At 34.9% G+C, this 20,565-nt stretch overlaps 2 protein-coding genes across 2 annotated transcripts; both read left to right on the top strand.

Moving 5' to 3' along the window:
* The first annotated feature begins 599 nt into the window (after positions 1-599).
* LOC125219331 lies at positions 600-3,713 on the top strand. The gene is made up of 5 exons (XM_048121279.1): positions 600-949; positions 1,927-2,004; positions 2,730-2,829; positions 3,115-3,257; positions 3,324-3,713. The coding sequence occupies exons 1-5, from the start codon at positions 683-685 to the stop codon at positions 3,537-3,539; spliced, it is 804 nt and encodes a 267-aa protein (XP_047977236.1). The 5' UTR covers positions 600-682; the 3' UTR covers positions 3,540-3,713.
* A 7,607-nt stretch (positions 3,714-11,320) lies between these two features.
* On the top strand, positions 11,321-20,274 carry LOC125218401 (F-box/WD-40 repeat-containing protein At3g52030). Its single transcript, XM_048120061.1, has 9 exons — positions 11,321-11,532; positions 11,769-11,972; positions 13,391-13,445; positions 14,810-14,908; positions 16,062-16,165; positions 16,687-16,776; positions 17,032-17,171; positions 18,668-18,752; positions 19,710-20,274. The coding sequence occupies exons 1-9, from the start codon at positions 11,366-11,368 to the stop codon at positions 20,068-20,070; spliced, it is 1,305 nt and encodes a 434-aa protein (XP_047976018.1). The 5' UTR covers positions 11,321-11,365; the 3' UTR covers positions 20,071-20,274.
* Positions 20,275-20,565: the final 291 nt, after the last annotated feature.

Raw genomic sequence — 20,565 nt, 5'->3', positions numbered from 1 at the left:
ATATCTTTACTATATATTTTTTATGAATTTTTTAAATATAATTTGACCTTAAATATTATCACTTAATTTTGTGACATACAAGAAAAGATCCTTATTCAATTTTTTATTATTAAAGAAAAGTTCTTTATTCAATTTTAAAATTCTTTAATATAAAAAATTGAAGAAGCAATTTGACTTGCATGTCACAAAATTAATTGATAATATTGAAGGTCAAATTATATTTAGAAAATCCGTCAAAAATATATTATAAAGATATTTATAAAAAATATGAGTATATGATAAGTTTATTAAAAATGTATACTCTTTATGGTATTGAGGGTATTTTCGTCCAGAAAAATTTGGAAATAATAAAAAAGTACTTCAAATGATATTAACCCATAGTTGATAGACCTCAAATGATATTTTCAAAATTTACGGACCTAAAATAATACTTTGGCAAATTTTGTGGACCAAAAAAAATATTCCCTCATTTTTTTATTATTAACCCATATTAAATAAGTTGAAAGATGGAGCAATGATACATAATGATATGGAATAATAGATAGAACCATATGGTTGATCTGGGTGGCGCTACCCGCCATGAAGCTGATTGCGAAATCCATTGCGACTTTTCTTACACACACACATACACAATTGCATCAAAAAAATCTAAACTCGCTAATTTTCTTCATTTTTTCCATCAATGGCGGCGGTGGTCTCATCTTCCGTTTCAGCCAGCGCTCTCTCGCTGTTTCAGCCCAGGAAATTAATCCCCAAAAATTGCTCCATCTCAATGTCCGCGTCTTCTTCCTCAGCAGAGGTTTCTCATGGTGAATCTAAATCAACTCAAAAATTTGGAGTTTCGGAGAAAGGGAAACCGCCGGAATTACCCTACAGTTATTCACTTGTAAATCCGAATGGAAGCTCGGTCGTGCAATTTGTACAATCTACCGAGTCCAATATTGAGAGGGTATATAAATTTTGTTTTTGCTTCTTTTGTGCTTTTGCTACTATCAATTAGAGTTTGAATTTTGGGGGATAATGAAATAATCTCAAGGTATTATGTGGAGTATATGTTAATTTAGATGGTTATTTAATTTTCATGCCACTGTTTAATTTTGCTGTAATTTTCACTGGAGCGGTTAAGGTTGGTATGAGGTTATGCCTTTTAGATTACGATAGTTAAGTAGTCATATATCTTCTTCTTTGATGAAATTCAATCATATTTTTTGGTTAAAGTTGTGAGTAATTAGCGAGGGTGTAGATATTTAGCCTGGATGTAGATATTTTCTATGTAATTAGCGAGGGTGTGATTACCTTAATTTCATCGATAAAGTCATGATCATTTTATCTCAATTGATGGACTTGATCACCGCAATAACTCATGATAACATATACTCCTATATACTCCCTCCGTCCCCAGCTAAGATGACAAAGGTCTTTTTTCGCACATATTTTGGAAAGTGATAATAATACTCCCTCTGTCCGCCATAAGTGTCCCATTTTTTCTTTTTCGTTCGTCCGTCCGTCAATAAATGTCTCATTTCACTTTTGCTATATTTGATAACTGGACCCTACATTCCACTAACTCATTTCACTCACATTTTATATAAAAAAGTCAAACAATAGACATTTAATCATGGATGGAGGGAGTACTTTGGAGAGGAAGTAAAGCACGAGAGTGAATAATGTAGAATAGACTCTCCACTATATTATTCTCTTTGTTACTTTACTTTCTCTCTACTTAACAATTTATTATCATTTTCCCAAAACACGTGCGAAAAAGAAAGTGTGTTATCTTTGATGGGACGGAGGTAGTAGTAAAACAAAGTTTAAAGAATACAAGATCGATCCTTGGATATATTGCCCAGTCATGTTTATTTTCAAAACAGATTGAAGTTACCAGGTTCATTTATTAACTGTGTTGAATCTCTTTAACTCGTGCAGGTCATATTTGATTTCCGGTTTTTGGCACTACTAGCAGTTGGTGGTTCATTGGCTGGCTCTGTGCTGTGCTTTCTCAATGTAATTACTCTATCACTTACAGTCTCTTATTTGGAAATTTGAGCCTAGATACAAGGCCAATGATCTTCTTAGTGTTATGGATGATTCTACTAGTTATTGAAAATCATTATATTAGTGCAAATCCAAAACATGTTGTTTGGTTTTTCATTTCACTTGGGTTCAATTTGTTTGCTTGACAGAATCAAATGAGTGCAAAATATCTGAAAATTAAATGAAGTTCTGCCTAGTAGTCTCACATTGATCTACTTCTCTTTTGTGGTCTATTAGTGAGAGAGTCGCAATATTTCTTTTTTGTAAAACTTTATATATATGTTCTTTTTATCCAAGCAACAAGTTTATGGCTTCTTGTCTGCTCTTACTAACTACAGGGTTTGATCGATTCATGCCAGGAAACTGTAAGAGTGACCACAATATGATTGACAAAATTATGCATTCTGTACAAATAAAATGTAGTCAACACATCAATAAGCGATTATATCCATGAATTGGAGAACATATTTAAAGGAATACGATTATGCTGTATATAAGTACGATGTTCCTGAAACAGAAAATTATTTAGACGTAAGTGGCACGTTGTGTCTAAGTGATACATCTAGTTCAGATTAAAGAAAATACTTTGTTTGGTCAAAATATACTCCTCATTGGATTTGGATGAGTCTTTGCAATCATCAATAATGCCTTGTGTGTGTTTAAAGAGTTGTTGAGAATGGATGCTATTTTTGTAGGGATGCGTCTACATTTTTGACGCGTACAAAGTATACTGGACAAGCTGTGTTAAAGGGGTCCATTCTGGCCAAATGGTTCTACGGCTTGTTGAAGCCATCGGTGAGCATCCAAAGTTATTTTTCAGCATGACTTCTTAGAGGAGAAAAGTTGCATTTCTATGAGTGGTAGTTGCTCTTCGACTTAGATTGTCTTCTCTTGTTGCAAGGCAATTTTGTTTCCATTTCCAAAAGGAATCCTTCTAACTTCTCCAACTGAATTACATGTTCTCATTTTCACTATTTTCAAATCAACTTGCATATAACATATCATTTCCATTCAGTTTCCAAACTCAAATCTGCTAGCAACGTAAATGAGATTGTCTCCAATAACCTCATTTAATTGCAGATGTATATCTTGCTGGGACTGTCATGTTGATATTCGGGATGGGGTTGTACGGACTCTTCATTTCAAATGTACCCCCAAATGTCACCCCAGCTTCTGACCGCGCACTCAAGGGGTCGTCCTTGTTTGGCATGTTTGCTTTGAAGGTAATATTATGTTTCTTCTCTTCTGCCAACTTTCATCAAAAGACTCAAAAAGTCATCTGACTGCAGGAGAGGCCAAAGTGGATGAAGATAAGCTCGCTGAATGAGCTGAAGACGAAAGTAGGGCATGTGATAGTCATGATCCTTCTGGTGAAGATGTTTGAAAGGAGTAAGATGGTAACAATAACAACCGGTTTCGACTTACTAACCTACTCTGTTTGTATATTCTTGTCTTCGGCATCCTTGTACATCCTTCACAATCTACATAAATCGGAAAACGAGTAGCACACTCACAGCCTTCACTTGTATTGCACCTCAAACATAGGGAATATATGTGTGTATATATGAATAGTCTGTCTATGTTCAAATGCTCTCTATTTCGAGCAGCTTTAAGCTCTTGATGTAAGCCATAATTTCTACTTTAATGATTTTTATTATGAAAATCAAGTTTTAGTATAATTCAACCCTATCAAATACTACAAAGAGGAAATTGCAATACCAACCTTAATGCCTGCTTTCTTCTTTTCATGAAGAATGAATCCACCCCCCTCTTTGACCTGGCCTTTAGTTGTAATCTTTATTGGGAAAGAATTAAGAATTTTAATATATTCCCTCCGTCCACAAAAGGTCAAAAGAATAGTGTTAATAATTTGAGAGAATCTTTACATATTTGGATGGGATTATTTTTTGTAGAAAACCCGAAATGGAAGAGATGAGACTATTTTTCATGGACAAGGGAGTAATATATACTCCATAGTTGTGATATGTAAAAAAAACAACCCTTTAGTATCAACCAAGATCTAATATGAGCCATTGGATCTTAGAATTAAAGGCCACGATTTAATCTAAGACAAGGCAAGGCATCGAACCCGTATTTAGTTCATTATAAGTTGTACTTCCTCCGTCCCATTGAAGATGACTCATTTTCCTTTTTGGTTTGTCCCAACTAAGATGACCCATTACTTAAAATGGAAACACCTTTATCTCTATTTTATTCCCTCTCCCTTACTTTACTCTCTCCTCTTAACACACAAAATATAACTGCATAAAATCCCGTGCCGCCCAAGAAAGGGGTCATCTTCCTTGGGACGGAGGGAGTATATAGATAACAGATTTTCGTTTATTTATCGCACGTCATTAATTCCCGGATTTCATGTCAAAATTCATGGGATCTGAAAATCAACTCCAAAAAGCTTCCTGTCTATGCTTCGTCTTCAATTGAGGGAGAGAACGGTTCTTCTATGGAAACCAAAAGCCAGAAACCTTACATTCTCTCTAGTCTTCTCTATAGAAACTAAACCTACCATTTATAAGTATGTTGCAGCTGGTTTAGTTCTACTTCGTTTTTGTTGTAGTATGCTTCTAACAATGACGTTTGAACTTGTTGCAGTCTACAAATGAGGAGAAAATTATCGTCATCTAAAACTCAGTTTGTACATAACTTGCATCCATACATGATTTAGTGATTTTGGTTCACTTTCAAATATGTGATTTTGCAGAAACCTATTGGATAAGAAAATTATTTCCGACCAAATGGGATCTTCATCTTCGAGCAAGGCCGCTTCTCAAACGAATCCAAACAATACTTATATTCATTATCCTGTTACAAAGCATCAGAATTCGTATGTCACAAATAATCTTTAATGTTTATTGTTAGATATGAAAGTTAATAGGATGGAGTACAATTTTCTTTTTTGGTAGCTAACGCATGCCTGATAACAATACTAAACTAACGAATATAAGAAACGTCTAATCTATCATGCAACAGCCAACCACAGAACCCCATAGGGACAAATGTATAGTATGGATATTTTAATTGGTGTTCGTGTTCAATTTTTAAAAGCCAAGTGAGATTGACTGTAAAATTATTTGTTGTTTAAATGCAATTCTATTAGAATTACTGAAACGAAGAATATGTCAAGAGATGGAACTGTTGTGACGAAGACGACAATCCAAACTAGAACAGCTTTGGCTGGTACTAACAAACCAACTATGCAAGCTACACCAACGACTAAGGTATATGTTGCATTACTTGTGCGAAATAGTAATGAAGTATTGATGATGTTAATATAAGCTATACTATACAAAAGATTAAATGACACATACAATCTGCATTATGTTCTTTTTGAATGTGTTAAGGATCTTTCCCTAACACTCCTCAAATCAATGGTGATGAGATCAACGACGAGTTGTCTTCTTGTCGCTTGGGATTTTAACGGAAAAGGTTTTCTTAAGGAAATAAAAGGAAACCTTAAAGCAAGGAAAATAAAGACAGAATAAAATAAAGGGTTCTTCCCTTATTTATAAACCTAATTCCTCGGGTTCAACTGTCTTTTGCATTCTGAAAAAAAAACCAATATATAATGTCCAAAATGGAGCTTATAATATGCCCGATTCTCTACTATAACAATTAAAAAATAAATTAGCATCGAAATTAACCTTGGTAACGTTCAGGTGGTCACCTCTTACGACGTAGTTGATCCTTGATGGTTCCGGGCTCGCTATGCACTGTCAATGGGCTCGAGAGTGTCCTCAGGCTTATGTTAGCGTTGGGATCATGGTGGTTGTGCTCTATGCGGGTTCGCGTTGGGCTCGTATCAACTCTTCCCCATAGGGACCTCCTTGTCCCCAAGTAGGACAAATGGATATTTTGCCAAAATTCGCTCCATAGGTTCCCGAGTTGAGGTCGGTTTATCCCCATCCTCCCATTTAATCAGGGATGTCAATCCAGCTAACCCGTTCGGGTTTGGGCCAATCCGTTCGGATTGTTGGGCTATTTGGGTGCGGGCAATTCGAGTTATGAATTTTTCAGATTGTAAATTTTTAACATTAACTCTAATCCACTGGGTTTCAGGCTAACCCATTGGGCTATTCAGGCCAAAAGCCTTACAAAAACAATCTCTCATAATTAAAATTTTCCTCCTCTGTAAAATAATTTTTAAATTTTAGCTATTTTCTTCTTCTTAGTTTTAGAATCACATAAAAATTTCAAATTTTCATAGTTTTCAACAGTAGGTGGAGATGAACCTTTCTTCTTTGTCAATACAAGGGTAAATCAAAATTAAAGCAATTGGAATTAAAGCTTATGTTCTTGTCATTATTTTGCATTGTCATAATCAATTCTTTATAAAAATTAGAAATCATATCTTACTGAAAGAGCAAGAATTATGTGGTGCACGATCGTGTAAATCAACTAATATGAAGGAAATCCAGACCTAGTCGTGTCGTTGGCATGAAGACCAAAAAAACATGTTATCAAGACCTTAACCCACTTCTACTGGCTAGTATAGGGGAGTAAGGGTCGAATCCCACATAGATGGACGTGTATGAAGTATGATTGAGATGACATTTCAGAAGGTTGGTTTGCTACCACGCTTTGGGTTGAGTTTACCTAAACACGAAACGCAAATGGGACCTATACTATCCTGACTGGTATGTTACTAACATATCTGCTTGTGGCTGTGTACGAAAATATATGGACTGAACGATCCTGGTGCATATGAAAAGTGAAAGCTTAATATAAATGGCTAAACAAGGTGACAGAGAATATTGGTGGGTACTGGGCGGCTAACTGCCAGATCTGCTGGAAAGACTGAAAAAGTGAAATGACCAAAGGTAAAAGGTGGCTAAAAGCATAAATCCCAAAATTCACATAGAGACATTGTCTTCATCAACAAAAAATGCACAAGCGCAGAAACTCACAAACTCCACTAACGACTTAAACAATTCTTGCAAAAGATTCAAATTCGAAATTAAATTCTAAATTAAACGATCAAGAGTCCGATTCCTAATTTACGCTAACTGACTAACAAGCAAGACGACAGAAACAATCAGAGATGATTTCCATGCATTTTCGAGAGAAATTAAACCGATTAAAACTCGTAAAAACTTGATGAAAGATTAGATCTTACTATGCTAGGCAGATTTAAGTATCTAACAACAGAAATCAACGTAGAACTGCTAGATCTAGCTAACTAGGCAGAAAAGAAATCAACGATGCTCAAAAGATGAAAAGAAACCGAAAGCAACTTCATTTCGTCTAGATCCCAAATGTAGCATATTTAAAACAAAGTAACCCACTTCGAAAAGCAAAGAACTTCAAAATAACAAGAGATTCACAACCAAATTCAAAGCATAAAGAAATAAGGATTGTTTTGCCCCTCGGGCGATGTAACAATGAATTCTTCTAACTACAGCAACTTATTAGAACGGCGACGAACTTCCCCTGGCAATTGACGGAGTCTTCAGGCGGGTTGAACTAAGGCGAGGAACGAGAAGTAGTGGAGCTAGCCTCCATGTGTGGAATGGATCTCTCTAATTGTCTCTTTTTTCTTCATGTGACCTCCTATTTATTGGGTGGCTTGCCCTGATTCTTCATGATGCATATCCTCATTTTCAAAGTTCACTGCAACACGACAATTACAAGTTTTCAAAACCATCATGTTCCCAAATTTCATGCAAAGGAGTACGCATGCTATAGTGATAGTATTTACTTCCTTGTCGGAAAAGAAGTACTAATATAAAGTGGAGATGGCTTCTCACCTCCAATCATCCCTCAAACACTTTCAAACACTACACACTTAAACCCTCTTTCACGAGAAAGTTTCCAAGCAAGCTCCAAGTATATTCAACGAACTTTTGCACCTTTTCATTTAAGTAACTCTTTTATTCAAAATCTTTTATACCAAGCATGCATTTTGTTTTTAGAAAAGAGAAACCCCATAGCATGTTTAGAAAAATTCTCTAGAACATGGATTAAAGCTAAGCATACTCACTTTATCATGCTCACTTTAGTATCAAAAAATCCAATTTTCGTTCTGAAAACTATCTTCTTTTGATCTTTTTGAAATTAAGCATCTTAAAATGGCGGCACCTTCCAAAATTAATAACGGAAGATCGAACCGTTCAAATTTAATTTCATTCGGTAAAAATGAATTAGTATGAGTTTCTTACCTTCCCACTTAAAAACGTATGAACATCCGATCATGTAGAAAACCGACGTTGCTACTGTTGTCACGCAGCCACTTAAAAACTTAAAAACGGAAGATTAAACCGTTAAAATTTGATCTTCTTTTGTAAGAATAATTCTTTATGAATCTTTTAACTTTGGTTAAAATATCGGGACAATCGGATATTGTTTAGACCTCTGATCATTAAGAAAAACTGAGGCTACCTCTTGTTTGGCAAAATAAAATAAAAAAAAAAGAAAAGAAAGAGAGAGGGGAGGGAGGGGTATGAGTGCGTTATACTGCTAATTTTTTAAGTTGCTAACTCTGTGAACTCATCAACGCAGTGTATTAAAAACGTTAACACAATGACATTAAAATATCAACACATAATGTGTGTTGTATATTGAAATGTCAACAAAATTATGTGTTGAAATTTTAATGTCACCATGTTGATATTTTAATAAATTGCATTGATGAGTTAGCGGAGTTAATTTATGTGTGTTTTTTACACTTGTTAGTAGAGTTAGCATAACAAACCGTAGAATTCATGTTTTAGGACTTATATTCTTTAAGCATGAATTATTTTTGTTCTAGTATGTATTTATATGTTAACATGTGAATTGATTAATCTCATAATCTGTCAAATAGATTCAATATCTGATTTATTTGTTTTGCACAAGTCATTCGTTGTGCAAGGGGCACCAAACCCCATCAATAACATCTAATCACTCTTATTTTAAACCCTCTCCTAATTTATTTTCTCTTCTATTCTATTTTATCTTCTTAACTCATTTATTAATTCTGTGCCCAAAAAACAATGTCTCAACCTAGTTGGGATTGAGGGAATATTTATTTTTATTCTATACTTAATTGTACTATATAAATAATTAAATATTAGAGTGATATTTTTAAATAAATATATTCACACATATGCTCTGCACTACTCTAATCTTGCTGCTATTAAATTATGGTGATTATATTTTTATTTTCCAAAACTTATGATGTGTTGTTTTACTCTTACAAAATTATGTTTTATGTACTTCCTTCATTTCATTTTAGGAGTCCCTTTGAGTTCTGCACGGATTTTAAAAAAATGCACAGAAAACTTGGTGAAAAAAGATAGCGGAATGTGGGGCCTATTTTTATATATTAGTTTTATAATACTAATAAAATGTGAGTGGGAAAAAGATAGTGGAATATTCCACTATCTTACCATTTATGGAATATTCCAACTGAGACTCCTAAAGTGGGATACCCAAAAATGATAAACCGGGACTGCGAAAATGGGACAGAGGGTATATAAGTTTAAAATTTTTTATTTTGAATATTATAACATCTTAAAGTGTGATTGTTCTCCTTGTACTAAATACCCAAGCGGGTTACAATTGATAGATATGCTTTTCATAACTCTAACCTTGCTGCAATTAGTTTATGTGTGTTTTTTAAAAATTTAAATCATATTTTTTCTGTTAGTGTGATGTTGAATTAATTTTGAAAAATTAATTTAGTTGTGCATTACGGGATAGATACTAGTTATTCAAACTCCACATATCTACGTGGAATATATTATTCTATTGGATATATACATTATTCAATGCCAAATTTAAGAATTAATTAAGGCGATGGGACGGGCACTTTGAGGGGGCTTATAGTTATAGCCACAATCAAAATGAATGGCTAGGTTGAGCGGATTTTGAATGACATTCTTCGTGTAATCAATTCCTCCAAAAAAATTGGACAATCAGATTTCATATCATAAAGGTCCGAAAAGTTATTGAATCTATAGAAAGTTTGAGAGGTATGTAATGCTTCAACATTATGGAGTAAGGAGTTATGATATGCTACATACATTATATAAGCTCTTTATGTGAGCATCACTCTCGTTTGACGCACGTGTAGCGTTGTTCGTTTCGATTTATATATTTAGTTTGATTCTAATACATTAAAATTTGTTATAGAAAATTTTAATTTCACAAAATTCCTAAAATCATAGCTAGATTTGTTATTTTATTAATTTATTTGAAATTATAGAGAAAACGAGTAAATCACTACAAAAAAGGCGTGAAACAGTGACGAAAATAGTGACAGAATTCAATATCTCCACAATTAGTGACGGGATTAGTGACGGAAAAGTGTCAGTCAATAATTAGTGACAGATTTCCCGTCACTAATTCGATATAGTTGCGTGTTATTTCGTCACAGTAACTTTAGTGACGGAATAATCCGTCACTAAAGTTTTACTGACAAGCTATTAGTGACAGTTCTGCTGAAACTTGATTTGCCACTAGTTTATTTAGTGAATAAATTTCACTGTTAGTGATGGTGGCAAATTTTTTGTAGTGAATCGAGCTTTGATTTTTATAAATTTTGTGAAATTAAAAATTTCAATAACAGTTTTAACATTTTAGAATCAAAGTATATATCGAGACGAACAACGCTAAACATGTGTTAAACGAGAATAAGAAATATGAGTCACTTTCAATTTTGGCTTGTTCAAACCAAGATGACCTATTACTTAAAATGAGAGTATCTTTATCTTTATTTTATTTCCTTTCACTTACTTTACTCTCTACACTTAACACACGAAATAAAACTGTATAAAATTCTGTGCCGCCCAATGAATGAGTTATCTTCCTTGGACGAGGGAGTGTTAATATTAAAATTTATACTTCTTCCATTTTCTAAAAATAGGAATTCTTTCCTTTTTGGTCTGTTTAAAAAATAGAAACTCTCAATTTTATGAAATGAACCCCACAATTCACTAATGTTCTACCTGATATTTTGGCAATCAAGCAATCTATACTTTTAAAATTCAAACGTGTTTAATTTACTAGCCATCTCCACCTCCGGGAATTTGCAAAAAAAATAAGATGGTAAAGTGGAGAAATGGTAAAGTAAAATGGAGAATAATGTTGAGAAAGTTTATTATTTTCACAAAAAGAGTGTCCAAAAATGACCGGGACTTCTAATAACGGATGAAGGGAGTAAGGTTTAAAGAATTTGTCTATACGAGGGTAATTTGGTCAACTGATAAATATAGTAAAAGAATTAATAAAAAAAAGGAAAAAGAGAAAAAAAAACAGAATTTCATTATTTTGGAAAAATTAGTTCAATAAACTGTATACCTCATATTACCATTTCTCAGTTCCCCTCTGAATATACATGGACCCAACGTCATCAGTTAACATCCGCCCGCCGGCATCGGCAAAGCGTCGCCGCCATGTCTCCCTGACCACAATTGACGCTCTCGGAGCCGACACTCTATTCATGATTTTCACTTTTCTCGACCTCGTCCACCTAATTCGCTGCTCCGCCGTCTGCCACTCATGGTAGAAGCGATTTTTCCTTATTATATTGTTCCTCTTCTTCGGTGCATCTGTTGATTTTAGTTATTTCTTTTAGGGCTTTGTCTTTGTATTTGTTAATTTTGGCGCGTAAATCGAATGATGGAAACTGAGAAACAGTTTAGAGAGATAACTAGCAAATTATTGAAACATTCATTTTAATTTTTAAATATCATTAAACTTGAAACGCTATATTTTTTTGGTTTGTTTCATGGTTGAAGGAGGGCAGTGATTACTAAACTGAAGCTGCTGCAATTACAGTATCACAAGCAACATCAGGCTGATTCTGCTAGCGTCTCTGATTTGTCTAATTATTCAGAAAAATTGATAAATATACAGATGGAGCAGCTAGCTATGGATCAACAAAGATCGTCTTTACAAGAAGGACGTGTTGGTGTTTTTCAGTGGAAAGCTCACTCGGTAGGGTAAATCTTTATCCTTTTCTACTCTATTCATATCGGCCTGCCACTTTTAGTTGTTTTAAAGCTTCAAAATTTTACTAACTTGCATTGAGTTAAGCAATTTAAGTAACGATAAATACTCCCTCCGTCCCACAATAGGAGTCATATTTGGTGTGAGCACGAGTTTTAAGAAATGTAAAAAATAGTGGATTAGAAAAGTTAGTCGAATATGAGGTCCACTTTTTTATGTTGGTTTTACAATAGAATGTGAGAGAAGTGAGTTAGTGGAATGTGGACCTACTTACCATTTATGGTAAAAGTAAAATGTGACTCTTATTGTGGGACGGAGGGAGTACATTTTAGTAATATGTTGATTGGTACTCACTACTACACAGGCCTTCAACGAATCATATCACTTTTTATATATTTTTTTGAGTTGCAACTATGTCGCACTTGGTAGAACTTCCCCAAGGGCCCAAATTGGAATAAACCTGTGGTCAACTTGGAATGCACTTGTGGAACTGCTGGCTCCAACTCATCTGGACTTGACGTATGGTAGGTTGGCACGTACTCTTACAAACCTGTGCCAACCTACGAACCACCAGATCTGACCTGGAAACCAGTGGTTCTACAACAACCATGTCAACTTAAAGATATGAACTGAGTGCCATTGATGAGCAGATGGATGTAATTAATACTTATGGAACTCTTCTGTAGTATATCTATTTGATCGTCTCCATATACATTATACATATAGGGAGGAATAGTTTAAGACATTTTTTGGAGTATGCCTTTGTCTGGACACAATTAAAGGACCAAAGTTCCTCTGAGTCAGTTCAATTTATGTTCCAACTGTGATCAGCTTTGCTAGGTTAGCTCAGGATTTATTGAAAAAGTTTTAGCCACTCCCTTCAAGTTCAGAATGCTACAATTGTCCTTGATTTCACAGCTATCTTCACATCTAGTTTTCTCATTCTAGGAAATCATTTTAATTAATATATTTGAGTATAAAGTATAACATTTTCCCTTTCCTAGTATTACTTTTCTTCGAATATCTGCATTTGAAAATGATGGCATTATGCAACCAGTCGGGTTTTCTGAACCATATTTTCTGTCCACCTTATTGACTGATAAATTCCTACATGGATATTAAGTTTTGAATGCCATTACACTTTATTTGGATTTTATTTTCCAGAATTCCATGGTTAACTAACCCTTGACATGTTTGCTGTGCTTGTATATTCTTTTGTCTATTCGTTGTGCACTTTTCCCCAACCAGCTCTAGGATTGTGCTTATTTGAAAGTAAATTATTTTATCAAGTTACCATGTCAACTATTCATTTCTGGTGTCCAGTTCTTTCATTTCAGATTTTATGATCTCTTTGGTCAAATTTATGTTAAAATTTCAAAGGCATAACTATATTAGCATGCTTTTTTCTTAGGTTTACCAAATGCAGAATGAAAATGGGATTGATTCTCACTGGTGTTGGAGATAAGGTATGAAGCATTCTACTTTCTACAACTAAGATATCAAGAACACCGGCTTGTGTCTTTGTTAGAGCAGCATAGTTGGTTTTAAGAATATGTGCAGTAGGCATCTGGTAGCTCTTCCATTTTGTTCTTCTTTTTAACCTTTTTCTTTAAAAGAGAACTAGATGCAAGGAAGGATTAAAAAACAACTAAATAGAGTATGTTGGCAATAAGAGACTGGCTCAAATATTTTACAAAAGAAAGTATGCTGGCAATGAGAAACTGACAATTTGATAAATATGACCTGAACTAACTTTTGAATAAAATTATATACTGAAGAATCGTATATTTTCTTATGCTATTCTGAATCATCTAGTGGTAAATTATAGTTAATCTCTGTGAGGTCAAATGAAGAGATATGTACCAGTCTGTTTGCATTTATAGTGTCGTGTAGTACTGACCTATAACTTAATTCTAAAAAAAGGTCCGGACGATCTTGTTAAAAAAATTTATAGATTTAGTTTTCTATTTATTTTTAAATAAATACTCTGAAAGTACAAAGACACAGTAGCAGTTATTTGTAGTTTACAAATCTGAAATACTCCCTTCGTCCATGATTTAAAGATCCATGTACTTTTTTCCACTTTTGGTATGCGGACAGCGGACCCCACATCCCACTAACTTGTTCCACTCACATTCCATTATAAAATTAATACTAAAAGTGGGACCTACATTCTACTATCCTTTTCCATTTACTTTTCTTCACAATTTCAAACAATTTCTTAAGACCTGTGCTGAGTCAAAATGGCTCTTTAAATGATGGACGGAAGGAGTAACAATTTCTGTCAACTGCATATAACAATTTCTGTCTGACTGCATATAACAATATCCTTCAATCATATTCTCAATACTTCACCATACAATGTTTCCTTTTCAAACAATATTGCTTATTCTTTATGTGAGAATAAATAATGTTTAGTGATAATGAATATCAGATCACCCTCTCGATTATTCAAGTCTAAAAATGCTGGGCATTTTTGCCAAAAGGATATTGGATGAGCAAATTGCCGGTTCCCCGTTGTTAATTATAGGCATTCCAATTACAAAATAACCATGCGAATGAGTCCAAATCCTATCACAATGGTTGGCTCTTATAATTTTGTCTCTGGTATTTCTGTTTTTGTTTTGCTGGGGGATGTTCAGAATATCTAGTACTCTTGGGTAATTAGATGCTTCAATGAGTGAATGAACCCAATAGTTTATGAATGACCCTGCTGACGATAGTATTTGTCAAAAATAGTCTCCTAGGCAAACGAGCATGATTTACTTATCTATTCTTCACATCTTTAGATTGCATACATACTTTGGATGCTTAGTCTTAAAAGTCACAGGTGATGCGTCTCTGGTCTGCAGAGAGCTGCAAGGGTTTGGATGAATACCAGCTTCCGGATAGGGCACCGTTAATTGATTTTGACTTCGATGAAGGGAAGGTAATGTTGAACTGCTTGGTGCATTAAATGTTTTCATATATAAAGCACAGACTTCTTTTCTTGGAATGTTTTTAGTTCTTCCGTAGTCTTTGAAAGATAGATAGTATTTTTTGGTGAAGGGATGATGAAATCTTTAGAAGTGAGCTTAATACAATTGAACACTTATATTGTGGCTTTTACATTGTTAGAAATTGAACCCATAGCACCATCGTTTATAACCGAGGGACTGGAAAAACACATCTAATTTGATATCCATTATTATCTAATTATGATTTTCTACCAAATTGCCTAGATTTTTTAGATGGAAGATTCTACTAAAGATATTAGAAGTGTGTAAGACTTATTTTGGTTAAGCTTTTAGAACTTGAGCTCTTTTAGATCCGTATTCTAAAACTAGGGCACCTACTTTTGTAAAATACTTTAAAGAAATAGCCACATTTTTGTGGGCTTTCCTTACTTTTCTTTATCTTTAAAACAATGTTTTGAGAGACACCTCGGTGCGGATCTGCAAAAAAAAAATGCATGCGGTCCCTACCGGTGAAGGGGGACTGATGCGATATGAGGCACAAGTCTAGCACCCCTGTGTGAAGTTTCAGCATTTTTACCTAATTTAATAGGCTACTATCATCCTTAAGAATTAAGATGAATTCGGTTTCTTTCCATTTGCAATTAGGTTTTCCTTGTTTGATTCCTAGTCTAGTCAGGAGAGACCTCTGTTGAAATCTCCCTATATAAACACCTCCAGAAATGAAGGGTGGCCTAGTGGAAGAATTGGAGTATCGACAAGTGTCGAGCCTCAAGGAGGAACTCTCGTTATCTTCCAATTCATAATTCTTGATTACTGTAATTAATTCCATTCAATTATTCCTTTTAATTGTTTCATATTGTCGAGTATTTGGCATGTTTTAGTTCCACATCATTATCTGTTGCTGTTGGATCATATTGGAGAAATTGGCTATGAGGATATTTCATTGTAGTTTCATCTGTTGTAAATTTAAACTGTATTTATTAACTTTATCTATTGTAGTTTATTTGGGTTCCTGTCTAAATATTGTCTGTATATAAAGTCATTAACTTTGGGCTTATTTTGGTAATCTGAAGTCTGAAGGCTAATTGCATATACATTTGGGTTTTGTTTCTCACTATCCTATAGGTTGTTGGTCTTGTGGGAACACGTATATGCATATGGAAGCGTATTGGAACTAGAGATCTATTTTCCTCACGCGAAGGCTTGTTTACCAGGGGATTGTGTATGCGGTGGGTGATATTTCATTCTGTGTGTAACGTGCATTCCATAAAGTCTAAGAACTTTAGAACTTCAAGGAAATCAACTATTTTAGAAGTGAAGTCAGTATTTCATGAATTTACACACTGGACAACCATCACACTTTTTTTCCATCGAGCATATTCTTGATTTCTTTTCTTTCCTTCCTGAAATTACACTGAACATAAAATCTTATCAATGTCATGATAGGTTGTGTGACTAGATGATCCACTATTTCCACCGTTAATACATGTTCCATACTTGCATGTAGAGTCCCTAGATAACATTTCCTTATCGTACTAAGAAATGTTTTTGTGTTCTGTGACATCTCTGCTAATTTTGCTTCTTATGGTTTTATCTGGTATGTTTCACATGATGATACCTTAAATTTTCTTATCTGGAATGTTGATGAAGACCACTCTCCGCAAAAATGGACAGAGATATAGATCATAAGATTAATTCTTTTCAGATTAGCTTTTGCCTAAAATGCCAAAGTAATTTTCTTTCTTTCCAGTTATGTAGACCCACAGGCAGTGGTTGGCTGTGAGGATGGGAAAGCGCGTGTCTTTGACATGTATAGCAGAAAGATTTCACAAATAATCAAGTATGTTTGTTTCTTTGAGATTCTCTACTTTTCTTCATTTTATCAATATTTTGGTGTCACTCAGGTTTCTTTTCTCAGTATGTTCTCTTTCTTTGTCCGTAGATGGCCCCTATCATTGTTTTCCATATGGCTCATGCCCTTGCAGTCTTCATTTCTTACATCATCATTGACATTTTTTACTAGCGCCGTGCATCCTATGATCTGAAGAATACATTTTAAGTTACAATTTTTCCTCCATCTTTTGCTGTGTTGCAGGATGCATCCTGGGGCAATATCAAGCTTATGTTTTAGCGATGAGCAACTGATTGTCAGTGGTTCTTCTCTTGGTGGTATCTCAATATCAGATCTTTCATCAGATCAGAGGGTGGTTACCTTTGACGCAACTAGTTCTGCAGGTTTGCCCAATACAATTGTTATATCTGATCCACGTATATGTTATAATCCTGCATTTGTTCTTTACAGGGTTAATTTACGAAAAAACTGTTAACTTTGCCTGGATTTGGTTTTTGGTTAGACTCGACTAATATAACGTATTAATAATGTCACCACTTCCTAATTTGTAGCGAAAAATCTCCCAAAATTCACCAATAACCGGAAAAGTGATTTGGCATATTATTTTCATGATCCAATAGTTTTCTCCTGCAGTTTTCTGGCCGACGGAGAAAAGAATCTGATAGGAGTAAAGGCAGTTGACTGAAAATCCAGGAGGAAGAGGCAGGAAAATAACAGCGAACATAATAGAGAATGGATGAAAAAAATTTATAACTGAAAGATACAAAAATAACCTTCCGCGAGGCCCTATGGCTAAATAACTGTCCCTACAGCTGAACTTTACCGTCCTAAACTCTAAACTCCAAGGCATATAGCTCTTCCAATGAGGAGCTATTTATGAGAATTACATAAAGATTCCACTTCTACTCAAACTACAATAGATAAACCTATCTGTTGAGACTTTACTAATAACAAAGACTATTTAGTGAAACAAATACTAATAATATAGAATATTAAATAACTTATATTCCCTCTGTCCCTTGCTAAGTGATTCATATTCCTTTAGGGGTGTCCCAAACTAAGTGAGTCATTTCCTTTTTTGGCACTTTCTCTCTTACATTTTCCTCTATCTTACTTTATTCTCTCCACTTAACTAACAAAACTCCATTTTCTTAAAACCCATGCCGAAATGTAATGCCTCACTTAGTGAGGAACGGAGGGAGTACTAATCTCCAGATAGTGAAGAATCCATATCATAATCTGTAGGATAATGATTGGTATCGGAATCATGCAACAACATTTTTCCAGTCATTGACAAATTTTGGAATACAAGTCATATAGAAGTTGGTGACTTCTCCACGACTATTAACCTTCTTTGTAGTACTCCCTCCGTCCCGGCTAAGATGACACATTTCTTAGTTTGTGGGATTTTTCGAGTCGTTGGTTAATGTCTTTAATTGGAGAGAAAAGGTGGGTGTAAGTATTTAATGGAGGGACAAAGAGAGTTGAATATTTTAATTGGAGTGAGAAAAATGGTTGGGTTATTAATTGGAGGGAGAAAGTTACAAAAAATAGAAATGCGTCATCTTATTTGGGACAAACCAAAAAGGAAAGTGTGGCATCTTAGCTAGGATGGAGGGAGTATTACATAACTGGCCCCTTTTGTCCCGGCCCTTTATGCCTAGCTGCCAAACTGAAAACAAAATTGCATCTTCTATATATTTCTTTGATACTTTTGAGACTAAGGCCTGTGCCAAATACCCATAGAAGGACTCCCTGGCAACTGTTGCTCCATACAGAGTAATCCATGGGAAGGGGGTCCGGTAGGGACAAAGTTATTATGTTAGCACTTGCTCAACTGTGGGTATTAATTTTTTATCTTGATTTTGTTTTATGGCAGGCATAAAGACTATGTGTTTGAGCCCAAACTCATATTCACTATTTTGTGGATCAAGTACGGGCTATGCATCTTGTTGGGACCTAAGGTATGCCAGCCAAGGATTCCGTTTCGCTTTTCGGGCCCGTGTTGATATCTTAAGTCTGTAGGTATATAATGTGTAATGAGTCATGATAAGGACTACAAGAGTTCTATGTCATATTTTAGTATCATGAGGTGCATCACATTTATGTGTTATACTCCCTCCGTCCCACCTAAGATGACACATTTCTTAGTCGGCACGGGATTTTAGGAGTTGTTAGTTGGAGAGAGAAAAGGTAGGTGTATGTATTAAATGGGGAGATAAACAGAGTATAATAGTTTAATTGATGAGAAAAAGTGGTTGGATGAATTCATAGGAGAGCAAAAGTTACTTTATTATTTCCAAAAAATAGAAATGTGTCATCTTATTTGGGACAAAATAAAAAGAAAATGTCCCATCTTAGTTGGAACAGAGGGAGTAGTATATTCTTGGCATTATGTCATCTAGAAATGGTCCCCACTCCTCATTCACACCCGGGGATCAGTTACACTCCAGCCCTGTAAAACATGTGTTACGTGTAGGTTGTTTGCATTGTAAATGAAAATACATGGTATGCATTGCATGAATATCATGTAGGTATTAACATAAACCACTGATGACAAGCATGGAGGTGTTAATTTAGCTTATGTATTGTAAAAAGGTACTCCCTCCATCCCACCATAAGCGAGGCATTTTTTTTGGGGCACGAAAATGATATTTAAAGATTTAAATAGTGAATGAGTAAATTATGAGATAAAGTAAAGTAGATGAAGAGAGATAAAGTAAGATGGATGAAATGTGTTATTTTTTGCTAAAATGGAAATTACTCATTTTAGGTGGGACGTCTCAAAAAGGAATGTAAATCAGTGTATGACTTTGTGTGTGTAAGAGAGAGAGGATTTTGTAATGATATTATTGAATGGAGTTAGTAAGGATGTTGTGATGATATCAATGAATGGAGTCACTGACGTATTTCCCCTTCAGAACATTGAGAAGAAGATGGGAAACACGAGTGAGTCCAAATGTGGTTTACTCTATGCAACATCTGAGGAATGATGCATCCACGTTGGTTATTGGGGGAATAGATGGTGTGGTGAGAATTGTCAACCAGGACAGTGGTGATGTACTGTCCAGAATCATCATGGAGAATAGCTCTGAATCAAGCTGTTCCATGGACAAGAACAAGTTAATTCAGAAAAAGAAAGGAATAAGACTTGTGGAAGATGATCGCATTGATCTATTGCTAAATCGTCCTCCTGTAACATGCTTGGCTGTTGGAATGCAGAAAGTTGTTACTGCACAAAGTGATAAATGCATAAGAGTTTGGAAGTTTGGTAAAAAATGACACTCGTCAGTTATTATATCCCTAAGTATGTCAATCTTTCATGTATTCTCATTGTGTAGAGGTTTTTTTTTTTTTCTTTATGTGTTTCTTAGATATTAATTCTGTTTTTGGTTAGATCAGTTGGTTTTGGATTTAGCATCTTTGTGTCTATTTGTAGCCTTACTGTTGCATGGATCATGAATTAATGTGTAGCATTACACTCTACTGGTAGCCTACTTGGTGGAGCAGGTCTCATGACTGAAAGGTTATGGTCTTGAGTACAACTTTATCCGCATAGGCGGTTCTAGGGGAGGCGGCCGACCCCTTCCCCCGATCTGATTGAAAACCCTTTCTCGTCCTCACGGGCACATTCATTGTGGCAAACTCCATTGGTGGTGTATATGGAGGCATGGTGGCCACACATTGATTTTCAATCCTTTGCAATTGCAACATCAATTTATGAGTTATATACAAGCCTAATAACTTAATTTGGACCAGTTAAATATGATAAGGAAC

The sequence above is a fragment of the Salvia hispanica genome, chromosome 4 (genome assembly GCF_023119035.1).
Source record: "Salvia hispanica cultivar TCC Black 2014 chromosome 4, UniMelb_Shisp_WGS_1.0, whole genome shotgun sequence".
Lineage (NCBI taxonomy): Eukaryota > Viridiplantae > Streptophyta > Magnoliopsida > Lamiales > Lamiaceae > Salvia > Salvia hispanica.
The sequence above is the reverse complement of the archived record's forward strand: the minus strand, read 5'-3'. Positions and strand labels throughout refer to the sequence as shown.